We start from the raw sequence: 22,938 nt of genomic DNA, 5'->3' as shown, positions 1-22,938 counted from the left end.
ATTACTTGATGTTTATAAAACACATTGAATGATATATTTAAATTATACAATTCACACTTTTTTTGAAGGAAAATCTTGTAAATACAGAAATGTTTGAAAAGGAGGAAGAAAAAAAAAAAAAAAGAAAACACCAAAACCATTTGAGTTATTAAAGTAAAATTCTAAACATCCCCTTTATTCTCAACCCAGAGAAGAGCGAGAGCATAATGAATTTTGGGCAGATGATCAGAAGGTATTGGAAACGAATAAGTAAATGGACTTTCATTTAATACAGATTTTTCAAGAAGTGAGAGTTAACAGCCTATAAAACAAGCTAGATCTTTTTTATGTGCTAACCCCATCAAGATATCAAACACTGTCATCTATGGTGACTTTTTTTTAATGTGGCTGACATGATTTTTTGACATTCTATTTACTACAGGATGAAGGGGTTGTTGAAGTCTGTATAAATCAAACAGTTTGGTCAATGCTGGCAGTATTTATAATGTTAGGCTGAGCAGATGTTTCAAATTTGCCTTCATTTGCATATATATTTTGTTTGAACATGCCCTTGCCTATGTAAATAAGGAAGACATTTAGGTTTTCTGTTCCTTTAAATTCATTCCTGTTCAGTAATTGGACTGAAGATTTTAAATGGTTATAATTTGTTCAATAGTATTGCCCGGGCTTTTTACTTTAAATTTTTTTGGGACCCCAACTACGTCAAAAGTCTCTTATATAAGAAATTAAGTGTTTTTTCCTCTCCTCAGCTTTCCTAAATCAAAGATGATGACTTTTGTGCCTGTAAGCCTGAATTCATAGTCACTCAACAGTGTTTATTGCAGCCCTTGACAAACTGTGGCCTGTGGGTCAGTTGTCCCTTAAAGATTTCACCATTCTTACTTGTAGCCATCGTCCTCCTTTAAAAAACAAATTGTAACATATTTTTTTGTATTGGTGACTGTTGCTCTACAAGTTGTCTCATTAAGTCAGTGGGACTTATATATGTGGTCAGTAATAAAAACACATGTTGCACAGTCAGAGTTTTAATTAGGAGGTCCAGCAACAGAAATGATGATCTGAGTGATGCTGAAATGGTGGCTGTTAGAATCTGAGATGTCTTTGTGCTGCTCCTCCTTATTAAAGAAATTTAACTATTCTAGTTTACACCATTTAAAGTCAGTAGTCAAACTGTGCTTTCAAATAGGCTAACTTCAGTCTTCTGATAGTAGTATGATTTTTTTTTTTTGTTTTTTTTTTGTTTTTTTTTTTTGGTATGTTCCTTTCAGAGCCTCCACAGTTTGTTGTAAAGCCTCGAGATCAGGTAGCTGCACTGGGGAGAACGGTGACTTTCCAGTGTGAAGCAACTGGAAACCCTCAGCCAGCCATCTTTTGGCGGAGAGAAGGAAGTCAGGTAAAACAGCCTTTCTGTTCCTTCTTCCTGGCAGTTTCTTGAAGAGATGATGTCACATGAGCGAAAAATGTTTTAATTATTGTTTTAAAGATGTGGAAAATAGATCTAGAGCTTGGAGATGCAGGGTATTTCTTCTCCATTTCCAAGTCATGTGCATGCTAGGTGATGTCAGCCTTATTGGAAATGATATCTATGTTTTGCTCAATCTCCCGTTTTCTCCACCTAACAGGGAGAACTTTTAAGAGATGAAGAGATGACTAATGGTGCAGTTTGATTGAACTCCCAAGCACTCCCACATTTTCAGAAAGTTTGGCTCTGGGTTTATGGTGCACCTACTAGTTTGCCATGTGTTTGTCTGTGTCTGGCAAACTAAACAGTTTGCTGCATTGATCTGCATCACTGCATGGGTAGGACTATAGTTTGGGGCTAGGGAGATCTACTTTCCCACTCAGTCAGTTGGCTGACAGGTCATACCTGAATAGGTCACTTTTTCTCCCAGCTTCCTTATTTGAATGGGAGGGAAAAATATTTTCAGCATCTTTGTAAAGGATCTGGAAAGCCAGTGGGTGAAACACAATATAGCACAGCAAGAGAATCACAGGTTTCTTTCAGAGTCATCTTTTGAAGGATGGATGTGACGCAAAGTATTCTTCATTGGAAGGAAAGAAGGAATATGGGATTCTAGTTTTCCTCTGAATGAAGGAATGAGTAGTGCAATAGCATATGGCAGGGTTCTTTGTGTTACAAAACAATAGGCCAAAGAAATTGAGAACACTTAGAAATTGGCTTCTTTACTCCATTTGTAGTATTTCTGTCTAAACACCTAAGTACAGCTAGACTGCTAACCAATTCAGATGATCATTTTCAACGGTATACCAGTATATATATAATTTTTTTTGCGAAGTGTTGTCTAGTACATAATTTTTCTGGCTCATTTTTGACTGCTGAGTGGTGACCACTCGTGATGATTGAGGGAACTAGAGGAAGAGGTCAATAAATAGGGTTTGCTGGTACTGAAGTAGAGGATGTTGTGTCCCATTCCTCTGGATGATTTTTGGAAATGCAACATGTAGTTAAGCCTCTTAAAAAATAGCATCTGTGACCTTAAAGTATTCTCATTCACAAATTGTTCAGCCAGAGGTAGAAATTAGGAGTCAGTATTTAGTGTAAGGGCTTGTATTATTTTGATTGCAGTTCTGATTTTTGACTACTCTTGGTAAATACTATGTACTTCATACCAAAACTATCTAAGTAGAAACTGTTATAGGATTTAATTCTATATGACTCGTTATAGAACATAAACACTATGATTAGAGAAACCTTCACAGCTTCTCTCTTTTAAAAACTGCTTCATTCTTAGGAAGGCGAAAGTTGAAATACAAATAAGTAAACCAACATCTGCATTTAAATGAAACAAATAGAATGCCCTGGAGTAAGTTCTAAAAAAGCATGTTAAAGCAAATTACATAGGTTCACCACAGTTGCTTATACCATTATGGTATCTGTACCTATCACATCTTTGCTGGTGCCTATTAAACTTTGTGTAAAGCCCAACATTGACCTTAAAGGGCGTTAGAGCAATCCCAAAAGACTTACACAATTATACATGCATATCTGCGCCTATTTTATCACAAAAAATCCTATAAAAGCTCTTCACATTGTGGTATAGACATGTTTAAGATGTGAAGAGCAGGATATTTTATGTATAATGTGGAAAGATTAATTTATTTAGCTATATTAAAGTTGAGATTATTGATTTTGAATTTATTTAACCCTTTTTTCCCCACTTTCTTTCCTATACATCTTGTAGAATCTGCTTTTCTCATACCAGCCCCCTCAGTCATCCAGCCGATTTTCAGTTTCCCAGACAGGAGACCTCACTATCACCAATGTCCAGAGATCTGATGTTGGGTACTATATCTGCCAGACTTTAAATGTTGCAGGAAGTATCATAACAAAAGCCTACTTGGAAGTTACTGATGGTAATGATACCTTTATTTTATCATTTCCAAGTTTTTATTTTTATTTGAAGACAACAGTCAGATGATACGACATTACTTTGAAAACTGTTTTGTATAAATGCAGATTGCACATGTCTGAACATAAAAATCCTGGTTTGACCATCTCTGTCAGGGGTTTAAAATTTTGGATATTGTATAACACTATATTTCTATTTTGTATTTAGGTAGTATACTTCAGTTTATGGATTTCTGTCAGATCTGTTAATTTATCTGGCTCTTTTTCAGCTTCCCCCACTAGATTTAGTTTAATTTCAGATTGCTTGCTGCCTGGCTCTTTATCCTTATTATTTTGTGTCCATTTGCTTAGCATGTCCATTTATCTTTTTTTCCTTGTTTTTTAATATTGCAGTATAGCAAGCAAAAACCTCAGCCCATATGGAAGCCAGTAGAATAACATACAAATTAATATTATTATATGTTCCTTTTAGGAATTTAAGATTGAACAGCTACAGAGACCATGACTACAAGCAGTAATATATGCTGATGTGAGGCCAATTTGCCAATTATCAGAAATACTTCATATTTTTAATAGCAAAAATATAGAGGAAAAATAATAATCTTGGCACTTACGAGAAAAGAGGATAAGTGCAGTCTGTGGAGAGACTTTGAGGGGAGGGAAGCTGTTGTCGGAGAAGAGTTTCCATAAGCTAGACCTTTGCCCTATAGAAAACATAGAAACAATGCAGTACTAGAAACATGCGGTGAACCTGGAGAATAAAATTGTGTATTTGCACGCACTGAATTGAGATTGTTGGTAGGAATAGGACTGCATGCTTTCAGGTTTTTCACAAGTGGTAAGCCATATTTCTTAATCCACTTTTATCCATTTTTCATTGGGGAGAAGGCCATGGCAATGTGAGAAATAAATTTTAAAAGGAAAATTAAGAAAATCAAGAGTTTTTCTGCTAATGACCTATGCCATCTGAACTTGGAAAAAATCATATTAAATATGTTTTATTTACTATGACTATATGCTCTGGATTGATCTGATGGGTAGTTGCTTTGTATAATGTCTTTTGACAGTATTTTTGGTACTTTTATAAAAGTGAAGGCAAGATATGCGGAGTGATACTCTGGTATATCTAAAGGTAATCGAAGTTGCCATCAACTTCAGCAGCACTTATATTAGCCAAAGACTTCAATGGCATTAGATTTCTCCTGTAGAGCACAGATCAGTCAGCCTCTTACCATTGACAACTGCAAATCTCTTTACAAATCTGTCAAAGTCAAATACAAACTATTTTTGACTGTCTCTGCAGAGAGATACTAATGGCCTCGCAGTGCATTGCAGTGTGTTGCAACAGGTTGGGACAAGAAGTAAAGGATAAATTATTCAGTTGAAAACGCAGTGCCATTTGAACGTGCAAATGATATTACAGTAGTTGGAATTTATCCAAAAAAAGCAGTACTAACGCCCTGCCATTATGAAAAGTAATTTAGAAATATTTGGTGTTCACAAATTATCAGAACTTCAGGTTTGTATTTCAGCTACCAAACTAGTTTTTAAATTACATAAGCCCCCATGACACTGCTGAATAGATTGTGTCTCATTTTTTCAATCATCAGTCCATATCATGTTGGATGGTACAGGTAGAGTAGGTCACTGAAAACACAGTAAGATAACTTCCACCTCTTTTTTGGATTATCCACTGGATAATGGAAAAAAACTCTCATGTAGACAGTCCTTCTTTTTTCTGTGAATACTAAGACTACCTTATACTTTTCTGTATATAGTTATTATATAACCCATCAATTACATTTAATTTTCATTGTATTAATGATGCATTAAAATTTATGCAAACACCCTGTGGGATTCTCTTTGTGACTTTGAAGTCATATTGAAAGATTAAGTCATCATAAAACTGTAAGTCAGAAACTACTGGAAAAATATTTCTGAGTTGAAAATTTTTAATATGGTCCTATTCATTAGCTTTGTGTTTACCCTACTGCTAGGCATCTCCCAATTAGGAAAGAGCACCAAGAGGAGTTGATGGTACACAATAAAATTTTTTGAAGAAGTACATATTTGCCAGGTTATCCCCTGCCTGCCTACTTCCTTTTTCTATGTCTCTGAATGCTGAAAGTATGAATTCTGTTATACAGGCCAGACAACGAACAAGGTAAAATCTGTGCCTTGACAAAGAATTTGGAAAGTCCTTTCTCATTCCATTATCACTTTTTATAAAGTGACATTGGAATTAGAGAATACTTAGCAGATACTACTATGTAATCTGTAATGCTTCTTTACGTTCTGAAAATACTGTGTTGTATATCATTTTAAAATTCCGTAGTTGTGCATCATTATAATGCACCCTGCCCTGAATAATGCATGTCTCCAGCTTTAATTAATTGTGTAATTATCTTTAGTTTGTTTCAAAGCCTCAAGCAACTGCTGTTGCTTAGACGATTAGAAAATTGCTTCCAGTTGCAGAAATCTCTTTCCTGTTGTTTCTTCTGGCAGTGATTGCAGACCGGCCTCCTCCTGTCATTCGACAGGGTCCTGTGAATCAGACTGTAGCTGTAGATGGTACTTTAGTACTGAACTGTGTGGCCACAGGCACTTTAATGCCCACTATCCTCTGGAAAAAGGATGGGATCCTCATTTCTACCCAGGACTCTCGCATCAAGCAGTTGGAGACAGGAGCATTACAGATCCGATATGCCAAGGTAGCTTGAACTGGCAAATGGGTTTTCTTGTTGATTGTTTCACTTTGTTTTTTCACCTCCAGTCACTTTTGATGTAGTAAATCCTACATTTAGAATTAATGAAATGTGAAATAACTGTATTAAAATATTTGATACTTCATGCTTTCAGATAGTTCATTCTTTATGCCTAACACGTTGGCTTATTCTGCCTGAGGCATAGTATTTCAGATTTCATAAGGAAAAATGCTTTTAACAGGTATTAATTAAGGGAATTACTTAGTACTTAAAACATGAAGGGGAAAGCAGAACTTGTACTTCAGTAAGATGAATCCTTAAATTATTGGGGATTTAGCACTAATATATTAAAATGATCAAATTATTTCATATATTCATAAAGAAAACTTTCGTTGAGCATACTGCAGTAACGAAGCCATGTACACAGCTTTTTCAAAACAGTTTTTAAACGTAATCCCTCAACAGTGTAAACCTATCTTAAAATGGTTAAACACTTGTTAAATACCTGGCTTCCTTAGGGAACTGTAGCAAGTACCTGGTCAGTATTCGTGGTCATGCCTCGCACGCTGTAAAGTGTTTTAACACATTGTTAAGTTTTAGCATACTGGCTCTTCTTTGCTATCTGTTCTGTGGTTTGAAAAGTAGTAATGTTTTTAAAATAAGGCTGAATATATCTCTTTACTATGTTCCCTAGAATTGCCCTGTTACCAACCACAAGTTACACTAAGCTTAGGGTTTGAACCTCAGATTTTTAAGCACTTCCGTTTGGGTCATCTGTTGAGTCTGGGACCTTAGGAGGATAGCATTTCATTGGGGGGGAAAAAAATAAATGCTTTCAAAATGTGATTAAGTCACATATGGACAAATAATCCAACATTCAGAACTGGATGAGAATAGCATACGTAGATTCCTTTTTGGGTCTGCTTTAGAGTGAAATTTATACTAACACAGGGAACCCCATATATACGAGGCCCTGTGCAATATTTAAGCTTTGTTTTAAGGATGACATGCTCTAGACAAATTCGCAGGCATTATTTAGGCAGAACGCTGATAGTTGCATGGGGTCTTATCATCTTAGTTCCATCTCAATTTATCTTTTAGGACCTCTGCAGACTAAGGAATAAATGCTACAAGAATGGGCTTTCAGTAGCACTCATTATGGAATAAGTAACATTAAATTAGAATCTGCAGCTTTTTCAATCCTTTAACAAATGCTCAGAAATAAGTATCTATTTTCATTTTGCAGCACATGAAATCATAACTTCTAACAGAAGAAGTTTCTGGTTTGAAGTTTTTGCAGCCGAATACGTTTATCCATATTCATGGGGGAACATAGAGAGCTGTAATTACTTTTCTAGACCACTGAGTGCCTGATTGTTTCAAATATTTATTCTTCTCTTTTCCCACTCAGCTGGGCGATACTGGTCGGTACACCTGCATTGCTTCAACCCCAAGTGGCGAAGCTACATGGAGTGCATACATAGAGGTCCAAGGTAAATCAATTAGGGTTTCTCTTTGTGGAGAAAATACAGAAAGGAAAATCAGAAATTGACATGCAGAAGATATCTGACCCTGTCATAAACTGCCAGTGCGGATGTGAGCAGCATTTAGCTTACAGCTGCTTCCTGTCTGTACTCAGCATTTCTCTCTCCTTTGTTAGAGTTTGGAGTCCCAGTGCAGCCACCAAGACCCACTGACCCAAACTTGATTCCTAGTGCTCCATCAAAACCTGAGGTTACAGATGTCAGCAGAAATACAGTAACATTGTCATGGCAACCTAATTTGAATTCAGGTGCAACACCAACCTCTTACATAATTGAGGCCTTCAGGTATATGAGTCTCATGTGATCTTTCTGTATTTACACTTATATGTTGTTCAAGAAGCACGTGCTAACCTGCTGTTGTGTGTGTTTTATCCTTAGCCATGCATCTGGTAGCAGCTGGCAAACTGTAGCAGAAAATGTGAAAACAGAGAGTTTTGCAGTTAAAGGGCTAAAACCTAATGCAATTTATCTATTCCTTGTGAGGGCAGCTAATGCATATGGTTTAAGTGACCCAAGCCAAATATCTGATCCAGTGAAAACTCAAGGTAAGCTTTTGATACCGAACACTTTAGGTGTCACAAGTTGACTGAGCAATACCAGGTGCAGGTATTCTGGTAGCTTTTGACTCTCTGCCTATCCTGGCTATATTATATACTAGATAGTAGAATACAGTGTTTAAACTTGTATTTCGCTATAGCATAGGCTGTGAAGGCTGCTTAGACAGCATATTGCATTGCCTAAGGGAACCCTACTATCTCTTATCCAGAGATAGTTACATCTTACAGAATAGCTCATTAGCAACAAAAGTAATCTCTGATTTTCTTAAAGTTATCACGCAAATCCTCAAATTCCAGGGAAATGTTATTGTGACCAAATAATCAAATGAGGCTTAAGACTGAGACAGAGAGAGAAACAGCACATAATTTAAGTTTGTTTCTGCTGCATTAGAAAAGATAAAAGTTTAAAATTTGAAGGAATTTGGCATCATGACCCAATAAAGAAGAGGTTTTGGCAATATATTAAAAGTATTTCAATAGTACAAATATTGAAAGTAAAATAGTAGGGAAGAGAGACAATGCTTACAGATAGCTAAGTGGAAGAAAAAGCTGGGTAGTAGTGGATGAAAGAGTCATCCACTGACTCCAGCTATGACTGAAGTCCGACTATGGACTGAATCTGGCTACGTAAAATTTAAAATAACTTTGTGTTCACTCTAGAAAATCAGTGGTGCTTATGATGGTGTATACGGAATAATGCATTGCAACTTTGCAGCCTGTATTTTTTCCAGTAGAAATACTTAGATTCTTAAGAACGTAAAACTGGGCATATTCTTTTTCAAAGTAAAAGTGACAGGGATAATTTTCTTTTTTTTTTTTTTTTTTTTTTTTTTTCCTGCTTTTCATACTTACTGGAGAAATTGACTCATTGGCTTATTAAGAGTGCCTGTGTTGCATGTTTGTCTGTTTGCATAAGTAAGTACCTGTTTGTTTTTGAAGGGAAGTTTCTTAAAGGAAACAAAGCACTTTCCTTTGGTGACCTTTCATTTTTTCTGAAGTTGGTCTGAAAGCAAGTCTGTCTCGTCTCTCCTGGGGCATGAACAATTTCACACTGCTGTCCTTTGTTATTATGTATTTCTTCTGATGGGTGACAATTTCAATGGAGATTATCTTTATATATATATATATATATATATATATATATATATATATATATATGCACATATATATGAGATTATATTTTATATATATATATGTGTATATATATATCTATGGGTTCCTAAGTCTGTTACCAAGGAGAGATTTAGTAACCTTCTAGTGATTTCTGTATTCCTGGGAGTAGAGGAACATATCTTATTACGTGGTCAGGCTGCAGTGTTCTGCACAAGTCTGTTTTTCATGCAGTGTAGTTTCCTTCCTGGAGATGAGATGAACTATCAGGTGTGAATGTCCTAAATGAACTGATCACTGACCTGACTCTGATAAACAGCAAATGAGGCAGTGCCCTGCTCACTCAACAGAACTGAATGGTTTATAGTGGTGTGAAAAAGCTTTGCTGTCCTCTGGACATCTAGTAGAACTGAACACCTGAGAACCACACAAAGCCTGAGTGAAAATAACAACCAGTAGATAAAATTTTCATCAATAGTAAGAAATGTAATCAAGTGTCAAGTTCTTTAAAGCAGTTCCTCTTTTCTTCCAATACTGTTTCAATTTTGTGTAAGTTGTGGTCTAGTTAAGTCAGTTCAAAATTTTCCCAGTTCACTTTTGTCTAGAGGGTGGTATAGTCTTGTCCTAAATGCATGTCCAGACCAGGAACCTACCCTACCTTCATCTTAACACTTTACCAATATTAACAACAACATCATTAGGTGTTCTCACTGACAATCCATGTCTCGGAAAGCTGGAGCTGAAACAAGAAAACGCATGTATTGTTGTATAGCACAGATGTGCAAATGGCTGAACCTATTAATAGTTTGATTCATATTGTTGATGACTCATCTTTTAGGACCAGCAAAGATAGAACTAATTATTCCACTGACTTTCCTGTTACAGTATAAGCAGGGTGATATTTAGGCAACTGTCCAAACAGTAGCTTCTATCTTTAATGCTTTCAAACTTTGGGGGGTGGCGGGGGGAAATATTCTGATAAATGGACTGTTTGGCAGAACATACTACATGTGGATACAGTAGTGACTCAGCAGAGAGCTTTTTGGTTTTAATGTTTTGTTATCAGTGTTCTCTGCTAAAAATCCAGATTTGTCACCCACTGACTGCACATTAACCTATTTGCTTCTTTAACTCTGAAAAAATCCCAGCTTCTCGTAAATATGTTGAAGAAATTGCATGATAAAAGTTCAAAGTGACATAGGCTTTGTATTCCCAAATGGGAATTATATTTCTGGAAAGAAACTTGTCTTCATGCCTTGTCCTAATGCAGTCTTACAATAGTTTTATTATTATTTAGATAAGACCGAAAGCTAGTAAACTAAAAATATGACTACTGTGCAAAAAGCCTGCTTTATAACTGTTGCACTTGCATTTAGTAAGTGTCTTCTATATAAGCATCAACTGCGCTATCCAAACCTTGTCTTTCAAGATAGTCTACACACTTACAGTGACTTATTGCAGTAGTTGTAGTTGTACATAAATACATGCGCAATTTCTATGTACTCTCTCTTTTACACTTCTTGTAAGCAGACAGGTATGGAAATTTCCAAGGTCTTCAGAGAGCCAGAACCCTTGAAGATTTCCTGGTCTTGCTTTGTCACTAGAGGAGGTCAGGCATGGAAGTAGTAGGCTGGAGCAAATTTTATGTAATGCATTATTCCGTATCTGGAATTAGATTAATTAAAACAAAACAAAACAAAAGGTCAGTGTAAGTACTTTTCATTAATTTCCAAGTCTCTGATTTTTAGCCATAGTCAGCATGGTACTTGTTTAAAATTAAGTGATCAAACAGACATATGTGAAATCAATATGGAAACTGTCACTCTGCTGTCCATAGTACGTGTGTATTTTAGACATCCTGTTTGTGATTGCCATATAAATTTTATACATGTCTGACAGTCATTCCATTTCAGTTAAATATGCTTTTCAAGGGCTCTGCATGTAGAAAATGTTTCCATTTTACTATTGCACATTTTGAGAGAAAATTGTCCCTTCATACATATGAGCAATTCTTTTAGCTATAAGATAGACCAAATGTCAGAAGAGCCAGACAGCACTCAGCTGTGCTCTGCCTCCTGTTCACAGAAGTTACTTACCATCAGAAAAGCTGCAGCCACATGACTCATTTTTCTTTTCTTCAGTTGTTACAATTATTTTCTAATTAAAAACAGTAAGTTTGCCCATGCATTTATCTGAAAATACAGCTTCTGCTTTTGCTGTTCGTTATAGGTTTCCTTGTCTCTTGGAATTTGCAATACCCAATAGAATGTTTTCTTCTGCCAGCAGGAAAGAATAAAGAGAAGCTGCTGTAGTAACTTACCAAAGACATCGCTGAGTGTGATTTTTCTTTTTATGCGGCATTTTCTTTCTATTTCTCTCTGTAGAAGAAAGTGCGGTGCACTGATTTGGTATTGCCTAAGCATTGGTGATTTGCTCAGGAAAATACTTCATGTATACTTCATGTAGTTTTTTCTTACATAATTGGGAAGTATTTAGGGTAAACTTTTTTGGTAGTAGCATCATATACGTTATAATATATTGATTTATATTTATATGTACTTATTTTAACAATCATATATAGTTGTGAGAATGGAATCTTAAATTATTACAGATGTTCCACCAACAAGTCAAGGTGTGGATCACAAGCAGGTCCAGAGAGAACTAGGTGACGTGGTACTACATCTGCACAACCCTACTATCCTTTCTTCCTCCTCAATTGAAGTTCATTGGACGGTAAGTATATATGTGTATCATGGAAGTGGTTCTGTATGCTGCTGAATTCTACTGTTTGACAAAGTGGAGTCACATTTTAAGAAGCTGTGTAGTTTGTATGCTTGCAAAAGTTCTTCTCTGGAATGAGTGCTACTTGGGCGTTGCTTTTCTCCTTAATTAAATTTTGTCCTATTTTCACCATTTTATATGTCCATAGAGAGTGCTGTTTACAATATTATGCGAGTTTGAGTCCTCCTCTGGAAGCTAAAGGGCTGATCAAAGCCTTCTTAAGTCATATCATTTGAAGCTTTTGCACTGCTTTCAGTAGGAAGTGTATCAGTCCCCTAAAGAGATAACATGGGTATTTCCTTGTCCGTTTGCCAGTGGAGAGAGATACTGCATAATTCTGAAAGTGTTACCTCCATCCTACATACATACTGAGAAACATCCCCAAACCCATATAGCCTCATCTGAACCTATACTTTCCCATGGTGCTGTGAGTATGCTCAGTACAGGGTGAAGAGATGAAAAGGGCAAATGGTTTTCAGACGTTGTGTTGATGTTGCTCTGGCCGGAAGAAGCAGGAAGTTGTGTGGAGGATATAGCAGAGGAAATGAGAGGAAATAATACTGTAGGAGTCATGAAGCAAGGGCAATGGGAACATACGTGAAAAAGATTCAAGTAGGCTTACAAGGCTGAGGCCTCAGTGAGAGAAAGGATTAGAAATGGCTTACTGTGGGAAACCTTTGCCAATCAAGAGGTAGAAATGAAGAGAAAGAACAACACGGGAAACTAAATACCAAGCAATGAGATAATAAAATGTAAATCAAAGAAAAACAGTTTTAAAATAGAATGGAGAATTAATTAAAAATGGGAAATAATTATATCAGGTGAAGGAATAAATCCAAAGGGAATGAGCTTTGAGGTCTGTTTCAGAATTGCATCTGAATATGTCAATACATTGGCAGGGACAGCATAGGAGAGCACAGGGTGTAGCCCCAGCTGTGGCAGAACATTTTGAACAGGAACAAAATGCGTTTTGACTATGTAGAAGAGCCCTAGTCCAACAGAGTCCTGGTCCACAATCAGGGCTTCTCAGTTCTGCAAGAGTACAAATAATATCTGCTGTGTTTCATGGTAATTACACTGTCACCTGCAGTCCAGCTACCTGCAGCAAGCAATCTCCCGTTTTAACTAATAACGTTAAAACATCTTTGAGGTTCCTAGCATGTTTTTGTTTGACCTTTATGTACAGAACAACCTTTTCCAGACAGGCAGTTTTTTTCAGTCTCTTGGGTGGCCTGTGACTTCTCTGCAATATCAAAATTAAGCATTACCTCAGTTTCAGCTAACACATGCATTCTTTATGTGATTATTAAAAATGAAACATGTTGCTTTTTGAAGTAAAATTGTAAGCAGATTTATTATATCACTCTATGAGATTTTTGAAAATAGAGACAATCTGATACACTTTTAACATTTTTTTTGTAGTTGCTGTTTGACTTTCTTATTCGTCAGAAATTGAAACCAGTAGTTAAAAGATAGTGAATACTCCATAAGAGATCACCTCTATAGGATAGTTTACTGTTTCAGCTGTAGCCAAACACATTGAGTCCCACCCTTGTTTACGTTAAGATCTCTTTCCCCATACATGGGATATAAAATGACATCGGCCTAATAAAGCACTCAGGACCACTGCGTATAATTTTGATCTGCTTTTCCAAATCCCATCTGTGTTACCATACTGAGTTTTATGAGCCTCTTCAGAGCCCTCTCCAAACGGCCCGCTCCCTCCAGCAGAGGAGCCTCCCGCTGAGGGGGTGGACATGGCGGACGTGCCCAGCCCCATCACAGCCATGGCGATAGCGCTGCCAGCTGGCTGCCCTCTCAGTTCCCTTTCTCCAGAAGGAATCGGGCAGGAAGCGGTGCTCATTTCATGGATTTTGGGAGGCTTCCACACCTTGGGACAGTTGGCAGGCCCTCTCTTTGATCTCTGTATTCACCACCCCAAGCTGTGGAGCTGTAGGTCCCCTGCCCTCGCCCTCCGCCCTTTCCCTGTGTACCCCCTCCCCTTCTGGGCAGAAGTCTGGCCTCTGCTGAGCTCCATCGCTTGACAGATGCAAAGGCTGTTCATTTCATGGAGCTGGGGTTTATTATACAAGCCCGTTATCCCCCCTTTAATGCCTTCATAAATCTGTGGAAACCTGCACACTTATACCAACATCACACAGATTGATGCAGTTGTGAATCAGGCCTGTAATTTGCTGTAATGCAAGGAGCCTTTATCTGCTTTGAGATTGTTGTTTACTTTGAATAAAATTAATGGATAGTCCAAGGACCACGCATAGTATCACAGATATTGTTCCTGGTTCGTATTTATTAAAGGATGTGTTGTGTGTTTTGCTGTTTTGTTAGGTGGACCAGCAATCCCAGTATATTCAAGGATATAAAATTCTGTACCGGCCTACGCCAGCATCCTATGGAGAGTCAGAGTGGTTAATCTTTGAAGTCAGGACTCCAACCAAAAACAGCGTTATCATTCCAGAGCTGAAGAAAGGTGTAAACTATGAAATCAAGGCCCGCCCTTTTTTTAATGAGTTTCAGGGAGCAGATAGCGAAGTGAAATTTGCAAAGACCCTGGAAGAAGGCAAGTAGGAGCCAGACTGATTTCATCTTTCCTTTTTGAAGTAGTGGTCTGGCCTGCTTTCCTCTGATATGTTCATTATTTGATTTTGTTTGAACTGTGTACTGTTGGAGAACAGCAATGTGCAGCATAGGACACTGTGTTGGACTGATTGTTATGTGGATTGTTTGGTGACACAGAAGTAAATATTCAGAACCACACGTGAGAGACAGAGAGAGAGGGATGTGCAAAAATCCTCTCCAACACACAATGGGAAATGTGCTTTTTATCTTCACTGCAGTGTGCACTCCTGCCTGCTGAGTTCATGGTCTGGTCACAAGTGACTTCTGTCAGATTCAAGCACTTGCTAATCACTATCTTGAGTAGATAGCAGGCACCACAGAAATCATCAAAGCACTATAGCTGAGGGAATGGAAACCACATTTTTAGAAGGCTTTTATATCTGGATCAATCAGTAAGACAAAATGAAAGGATGAATGAAGGCAAGAGATACAGTGGACTAAATTATGTATTTCCATCTCATACATGTGCTAAAAAGAGAAGGTTCATAAGTTCTTCCTTTTTTCCTGTTCAGGCATAACAAGTGTGCAAGATGGTCAGTGTCTCTGAATAGGGATTTTGGTGTCTCTGTTGGGATGTGCAACCTTTCCCCTTCTCTCTTCCCTCCCCAGTCTAAACGCCGTGTAGATCTGGTTTATTGCTGCGAGTGGTTCAAGAGGTGTGCTTAACTGCATTCATCCTAAGCATCCAGTTTACAGAAAGACTATTTAAAATGCAAAACAAATTATTATTATAAATGTGTTAATATTAACATTCTGTCCTGATATTATCAGGTTTTGTATTAGTCATTATTACTTACACACTAGAGGAACCGAGATTTAGCATCCTTTTGGGGTCAATTTATGGACTTTATTTTACAAAACTGTTGATCCTGGGTGAGATGATTTGAGACCAGTGAGGAATTCACTGCTCAGGACTGTGACATTCAGGTAATGGGTATCTGAATTTGAAGAGTCTTGTGATGACTGTGATTCTTCTGTCCTGTGCAGCGAGACTGCAGCGGAACTCGGGAGCCTGGTTGCAGGTTCACATCACTTCCTTCTGTATCGTTTTACTTTGTGGACAAGAATTGCCCTCAGTGAAGGGTGGGGCATAAAAGAACGCATTTGTGTAGCCCAGAAACCATCTTCTTAGGAAACCTCTCTTCTGTGTGTGACGAACTTAACCGCTGAATCCTTCTTTCCAAACAAACAGCGCCTAGTGCCCCACCTCAGAGTGTTTCGGTAACAAAGAACGATGGGAACGGGACAGCAATTGTGGTCACCTGGCAGCCGCCCCCCGAGGACAACCAGAACGGGATGGTTCAAGAGTACAAGGTACGCCGACATGCCTTGAGCCCGTGGCAGGGGGGATGGAAGGCTGGGGAGGGACAGCGCGGGTTGTTCGTGGGTGCTTGGCTCCATCTTCTGGTTACTCAGAGCAAATGAGAGCGAAAACCACTTCTCTGAGTCAAAACTCCGTATTTAGTAATTCTGTCTAGATGCTAGAAGGCAATTAAAACAGCCTCCGTAAATTAAAGCAAAGAGTCCACACTCTTAATTAAAACTACGACCTTGCCTTCATTATAACTTGAGAAATGTGCACACAAGTAGAGAGGGAACCATACCTGTTTGAGAACCGTTTTGTGACTCAAAGACATTGGCTGAGGTAGTAAATATGAATAGGCTTAATGAGTTGAAAAGTTCAGGGATAATAATTAACAGTGTTAAGATCTGAGTAAATTATGCGTAACTAGGTAGTTAAAACAAATGGAAAGCTTTTAAGCAGAGAATGTGCTTGGATAATAATAAATGTATTTAGTGTATAGAAGTTTTTCTTTCACACAAACACAGTTCTCATTATGCTATTTAATTTTTAACAAACTGTAAGTACACTATAAAATATTTGTTGTTTGGTATTTTGTTAGCAACATTTATTTATTTTCAATTCAAATTGTTTTGCAATAATTTACATAGCAAAGTAAATGAAGCTTATTTTTCCTAAGCAAGCTACAGACATTTAAATGTTTAGTTTTGGATATCGAGTAAGCCACAGAGAGATAGGATCTTTGGTTTCAGTTTCCTGTAAATGTGCATTATTGAGAAAATTTTTCAAATTAGAATGTCGTGACTATTTTTCAGGCTAAAACACTGTGCTATAGACATATATTCATAACCATCAAAAATCATTCTGCCTTTTTTTTATCACTCCGTAGAAATGGGAAAGGGAGAGTATCACTAAGCTTCATGGTCAAATTAGCGTAATAAAACACCTTTCAGAACCTGGTCAACTGGTTTAAAAAAACCAAACAAACAAACAAACAAAAAAACCCAAACAAACAAAAATGTCCCAAAACAAACAAAACAACAGTTTATGGCTTAGTTTCAGATATATAATGTAATTTAAAAAAAAAAAAAAAAAAAAAAAAAAAAAAAAAAAAACACCTTTCAAAGTTATTTAGTTATTTTATTTAAGACAGACCTTGAGCTGAAGAGACAGAATTCTTTTCATCAAGAAACTGCATTGGAGGAATGTCAATATTGTAAGGACAAAACAATAAAAGTCAGGAAATTCACATTTCTGAGTGGATATAATACCTAACAATCCTCCTAGCACTGAGGGGTAATAGGCTATCAGGTGTAGGAGCAAGCATCTTGTAGTGCTTGTGCACCAGTGGATGGCACACTGGTATGTTTTAAATCTACATTTTTGTGTGTGTGTGGATACTGTTATTCTCCTTTGTGCTTTTCATCATGGACAGAAAACAGACATGATGAATATATATGTAATTGCTATTTAAGTTGCTGTATGTAATTAATATATTTGTCTAAAAACTAAATAATGCAGAACCAATAGAAAAATGAGAACATTTTAGATGAATTTTATCTCCTTTGTTTTCTCTCATAAAAAAAAAAAAAAAAGTGTGCATATGTGAGGGAATTCTTTGTTTTTCAGCAACTTGGATCTGAGGCAGGAGTGTGCCTACTTTAATTAAAGGATAAAATAAATAGGAATGAGGATACCATCTTAATTGAAGAAGAGTCAGTAGTGCACACAAAAAGTCAGAAATTCAAATCACAGCAGAAGTGATTCCCTCCTTCCCTAGCATGAAGTTAGGAACTCTCTTGTTACACTAATTCTATCTTCACTTGTATGTCTGTTATAATGTGAATTCCCCCTTCCTTCATAACATTCTAAAAGTTTGGTTTCACTTGCCATAATAGGCCTATTATGTCAAGTACTGAACAACCTGATGTTTAACCTAACATTGTTGTTTTGTGAATTTCTCCATGTATTTGAGCAGCTAAGTGAAAAATATTTTTAAGAATTATTAGTGCATAGTTGCATGTACATCATAAACTATTTTTATTGTTTGCACATACACCATTGTACAAGGCAGCAGTAACAATTTCTGTGAAAATGACGTAAGTAAAAATGTAGATTTAAATACTTTGTTCCTCACTTTATTGAGTTCTTATTTACATAAGAGCATTTTCCTGGACCGTCTGTTAGGATTTAAGAGCAATGTTGCTAATAATTATACTACTACTGCTGACTGAAACAGTCTCTAGTATCAGAATATAAAAAGAAGGTTGCTTTCTATTTGTGTGCTCTGACCTGCTCTGCAGCAGTTATGTATATACTGCGTTGGGATTCTATTTCAAAAGGACCTTAAAATATATTTCAGATCCTTAGAATGTTCCACTAGCCCTGTTTCAGTGCTTGGCATCCAGAGAGGTAAAAAGGGTCTTGCTACATCCTGAAAGTGAAATAAAATTTCCAGTGTCCAGACAGAAAGGGCTCTACAGAAAGGGCCCTAGCAATTGTTCTATACATGAAACTCCAGCTCACTCACCCGATAATCTCCACAGTGGCAGAAAGAATTGCATGAGGGATTAAGAGTGGCTATCTGGGTATTAAATCTTTTAGGAGCTCCATATGTCAAAAGCAAAATCCTCACTCCTGTGTGCGATCAGCACAGGTTCAGAAATGCTGCTCTTTTCAGGAAAGTTTGCTTCTTTATAGATAAAGTACTGAATTTAACCAATTTAACTTTCTGGTTAAATATTCATTGTAGAGCAGTACATTTGTGGAAAGGGAATAAAATGGAAATCAATACAGTTTCATCAATTTTTTAGTAGATCTAGATTAGCTGCTACTTCACCTTTAATAGCAGTTGGGAGTTCAACCATACTTTTAAAAGCACTTGCCACATCAGTGGTGCAGGCCTAAAGAGATAAAAATATCATATTGTTTCTCCCAATCATGTAATATCACTGTGATTTATAAAGTAGTGATTTGAAGGCGCTAGACCTTTGTCCTGATCTCAATCAGAAAATGAGATCTGATATCATGCTGTTGTCTGTCAGAAGTAGATGGTATATTACTCAATCCTTGCCTGTTGCTGCCATTTTTTCAAAAAAAAAGATAATGTTTGGATTCCAACATGACATCGGGTCTCTTGTGACATCATGTGATGAAATACTTGCCCTTGCACTTGAGTGAAGAAAGCCTTGTTTGACAAATGATTCCTGAACAAAAGCATTGTAAATTCATTTAACTGAATGCTCTTACTTTGGTGTTTATGTGAACGATTCTTGGATAAGGGGCTTCCCTTATTGTTCAATGTTACTAATGCTTTTAGTTTTATTTGCACTGGTGTCACTGGTTAGAACTGTAAATGAATTACAATAAGCCCATCAAAGAATTTTGGTAATTAGAGCTGTTCATTCAAACAAGAAGTATGTTTTCAGTATTCATACAATGCCTAGCACAGCAATCCATGACTGCAGATGTTAGAGTAATTCTAAATTTCTTCATCCAGCAGAAAGGATTGTGTCATCCTTCCTTCTACCTATCCTTCAGTGTTGAATTTTGAACATTTATACATACCGTACACTTCCCTGCAGGTTTGGTGTCTTGGCAATGAAAGTCGATACCATATAAACAAGACGGTAGATGGTTCCACCTTTTCTGTAGTCATCCCCTCCCTAGTTCCTGGTATTCGATACAGCGTGGAAGTGGCAGCAAGTACTGGGGCAGGACCTGGAGTGAAAAGTGATCCCCAGTTTATCCAGTTAGGTAAGCCTGCTGGTAATCCTACCTGTTGGTTTCAATGATTTTTGTTTGTTTGCTTTTGTCTTTTATGGCACCAGGAATACTTTCAAGACAAGTGAAATAGATAGTGTTACTTGATCTCTGGAATAGCAGGATTTGGCATTTCTGGTTTTAAACTTGTCTTAGAACTGCATTCTGAAAATGGGATTATAACAACACAAGTTTTTTTAATCTTCCAATTCAGATGTGCTTTTTGGTTAATGATTTTTTCAAAATGTATTTTCACACTTAAGATTGGTGAAATAAAACATGTAGAGGGTAATATGAATCACAAAGTGTTGGCTCACTTTAATTTAGAGATGTAATTTGTCTTGATCAGATTTAATCTTTCTTTTTGAAGCAAAAAACCAAAAGCATGCTAAAATTAGGCACAATAAATATCACCTATGTGTGAAAGCTAGTAAATAACCTGAGTACAGGAAAAAGAGATACACTGATTATGTACAATAATCTTGACTTCCTAACTTAATTTACACCAACTTCTCTTTGTCATAAATGGAGATCACGGGCATTGCTTCTGGATGTATCTGGGAGAAATGCATCTTTGTTGTCAGTTAGTTGAAGATTATTTAAAGCAGCTTTAGGTATAGTCATATGCTGCTTTACCAGTATGCCTGTATTAAAATACCTTATCATTACAGTATATAATTGTGAAAGCAAACTCAGCATGTTGCTTTGGACTTTGTCCCATCTATCTCTGTATCGTTAGTAGATCTTCCTTATTATTTCACTTTTTACATTTAAAAAATCTATAATTACTGCATGTGAAACAAGACCGATAGACTGATATATTCTCTGGAAAATTACATGTACATTTCCTTGGCTATTAAAACGGTCATCTTTAACTAACTTATTTAACTTATGACTCCCAGTTACATTAATAAGGGTTTTATGACAAAATTGCACACAACTTATATTAATGTCATATCATATGTGCAAAACTCCATAGTTATTTATTGGATTGTTCTTTCCTACAGCCAGCTTTCCAGTCAAAGTCAAGTTTGTTCTATATGGCTTAGATTTTGAAAATTTTAAATTAGTGACTCTTACGAGTGTAAAATAACAGGGCAACCTTGAAGTTCAAAGCTAAAGACTTCATTAGCACTTTTTTTCCTTTTCTCTGATAATAAGCAGATGCTAAATGATGGTGAATTTTATAATGGAACTTAATGATCTTGGGGTTTTGATAAGTGGAAAAAGAAAATGAGACTCTGTCATGGTAAGATTTTTGCCTGCTTCTGGGTTCCTGGCTTTTACTGACACTATGTTAGAAAGCATGAAGCAGTCGCACACCTCAGAGGCTGTTCAAATGTGCAAGTCTGCTAGAATCCATATATTTCCTTGTGGTTGGGGTTTGTTTTCATAGTCTGTACTGCTTGCTACTAATTAAGTGGCATGGCCAAATCTACATGCACTGTACTGAAAATCCCATCATTTCATTGTTACATGGCAAAGACCTGGAGACGGGTCTTGTGGACATCTATGCCACTAGAAGCAGTACAAAGAAGTGCCTAGACAGTGCTGCAGTCCTTTTGGCAACTGCAGTAGGCTGCTGAAAATTGGTGTTCAAATTGAAGAGGAATACCCTTTAGTAGCACAGATCAACCTAAAATGATCAAGGCAGAAGAATGGCTGCAGTTTACCTAACTCTTAACTTGTGATACAAGTTCTCGTACAGCCCCCGCAAGGAATCGCTTTCTTAGTTCTTGGATGTGCTCCCAGTATGGGGGTGGAGCAGACACTGGAGTTTTCTGGTAGCTCTTCTGAAGAAAGAAAATTAATTTATTGATGTCATCAGTTGGCACTTTCCACCAGCAATAAATTATGTGGTTATAGAGAGAGAGAAGGGAGGCCAGGGAGGGGAAGGAAAGAGGACTAAGGGTGCTGCTTTTAGAAGGTTTGAAAGAGTCCTGACTTCCTGTGCCTATGTGCTCTAGGAACTGCGTGTTTGCCACTGACAGCTTCAAGTTCCTGCATTTCTGTCACTGTTCCCACCTATTCCTTCAGGAAATCTTTTCCTCATATCTCAGTATAATCCTTACTTTTTTTTAACTAATGAAGAATTCCGTGTGTGCAGACAGGATATACTATGTGATTAAGATATTCGCTTTTTTTTTTTTTTTTTTTCAGAACTTTTCATTAAAATCAAACATCTATCTCCTTATAATGTGTTTTTCTTACAAAAATGTGAGACTAGGTTGTGGCTGGCTGTGGGGCATCCAAAGAAGAGGTTTTATTTTCCCTGGTGTAGCCTACTCTCCTGCACAGCGACCCTATATTTGAGTCGGCGTGCTGTGCCAGGCGCTCCCAGGTTTGTGACTGTGAGAAATGCCTGGTCAGAGTTCCAGCCAGGTGTGTGACAGGAGGAAGCTTCACCTGCCGGAGGCTGCCTTCCAGAGCAAGAGAGGAGGGCAGGAGACATTGGATTCTCTGAGAGCCGAGGCGTGCAATAGCAGTCCCATGCATCAGCTGAGCTGTGATAACTGACCTTGTGCACACACTTAACCTGTTACAAAGACAGGTACAAATTGTTAGCTCAAAGCTCTTTCATTTTCCATGTCTCAGCTAACATGAAGCAGCTCACTGAGCTGTGGTACCCCAGACTTACCCTGCCACCAGGGACAAGCCAACAATATACTTGCTTCTTATTCAAAAATCACCTTTCAATGTTTAAAATCATGAGATCAACTGAAAAATCATGTGTCATCTTAAAATAATCCCCTTGGGGCTTCTGAATTTTCCTCTTGGCTTTTGAATGACCTTTTAACATATTCTGTGGAATTCCAAGGACTGGGAAACTATTGGTTTGCTTTAAAAGAATAGTTTATATTTTACATAAAGAAAAACTGAAAGAGGTTTTAGTGTTAAGGAAAATAATTTGTATTTCATGAGAGCTAGCCACAGCTTACTATACTGTGCTTAATACTGTGCCATGGAGAAAAAAATCATAGAATTCTGATGTCGCTTTTTTTTCTTGTCATGACATATAACTTCAGGACTTTGGTTACAAAAATGCTTCATGCAGAAAGGTGGGAATTATCACAGCAAATTATTTTTTGCCGATCTCTAGGCTACCTTTTGTACAGTGGTGTGATACCACCTATGATAGCTTGGCAGCATTACCTATGCTCGTTGGCAA

At 37.2% G+C, this 22,938-nt stretch overlaps 1 protein-coding gene across 7 annotated transcripts in view; it reads left to right on the top strand.

The window, feature by feature from the left end:
* Positions 1-22,938, top strand: part of ROBO1 (roundabout guidance receptor 1) — a 740,888-nt gene that overhangs the window by 676,050 nt on the left and 41,900 nt on the right. For all 7 annotated transcript variants that reach the window (XM_032989478.2, XM_032989487.2, XM_032989502.2 and 4 more), the window contains 10 exons: positions 1,269-1,393; positions 3,204-3,375; positions 5,876-6,081; positions 7,487-7,568; positions 7,736-7,904; positions 7,998-8,164; positions 11,898-12,019; positions 14,414-14,645; positions 15,897-16,018; positions 19,592-19,763. In XM_032989478.2, the coding sequence (XP_032845369.1) occupies positions 1,269-1,393; positions 3,204-3,375; positions 5,876-6,081; positions 7,487-7,568; positions 7,736-7,904; positions 7,998-8,164; positions 11,898-12,019; positions 14,414-14,645; positions 15,897-16,018; positions 19,592-19,763 (1,569 nt within the window). The remainder of the gene's footprint in view (positions 1-1,268; positions 1,394-3,203; positions 3,376-5,875; positions 6,082-7,486; positions 7,569-7,735; positions 7,905-7,997; positions 8,165-11,897; positions 12,020-14,413; positions 14,646-15,896; positions 16,019-19,591; positions 19,764-22,938) is intronic.

This window comes from Tyto alba, unplaced genomic scaffold (genome assembly GCF_018691265.1).
Source record: "Tyto alba isolate M040663 unplaced genomic scaffold, T.alba_DEE_v4.0 Super-Scaffold_14, whole genome shotgun sequence".
NCBI lineage: Eukaryota > Metazoa > Chordata > Aves > Strigiformes > Tytonidae > Tyto > Tyto alba.
This window is presented reverse-complemented; position numbering and strand designations above follow the sequence as displayed.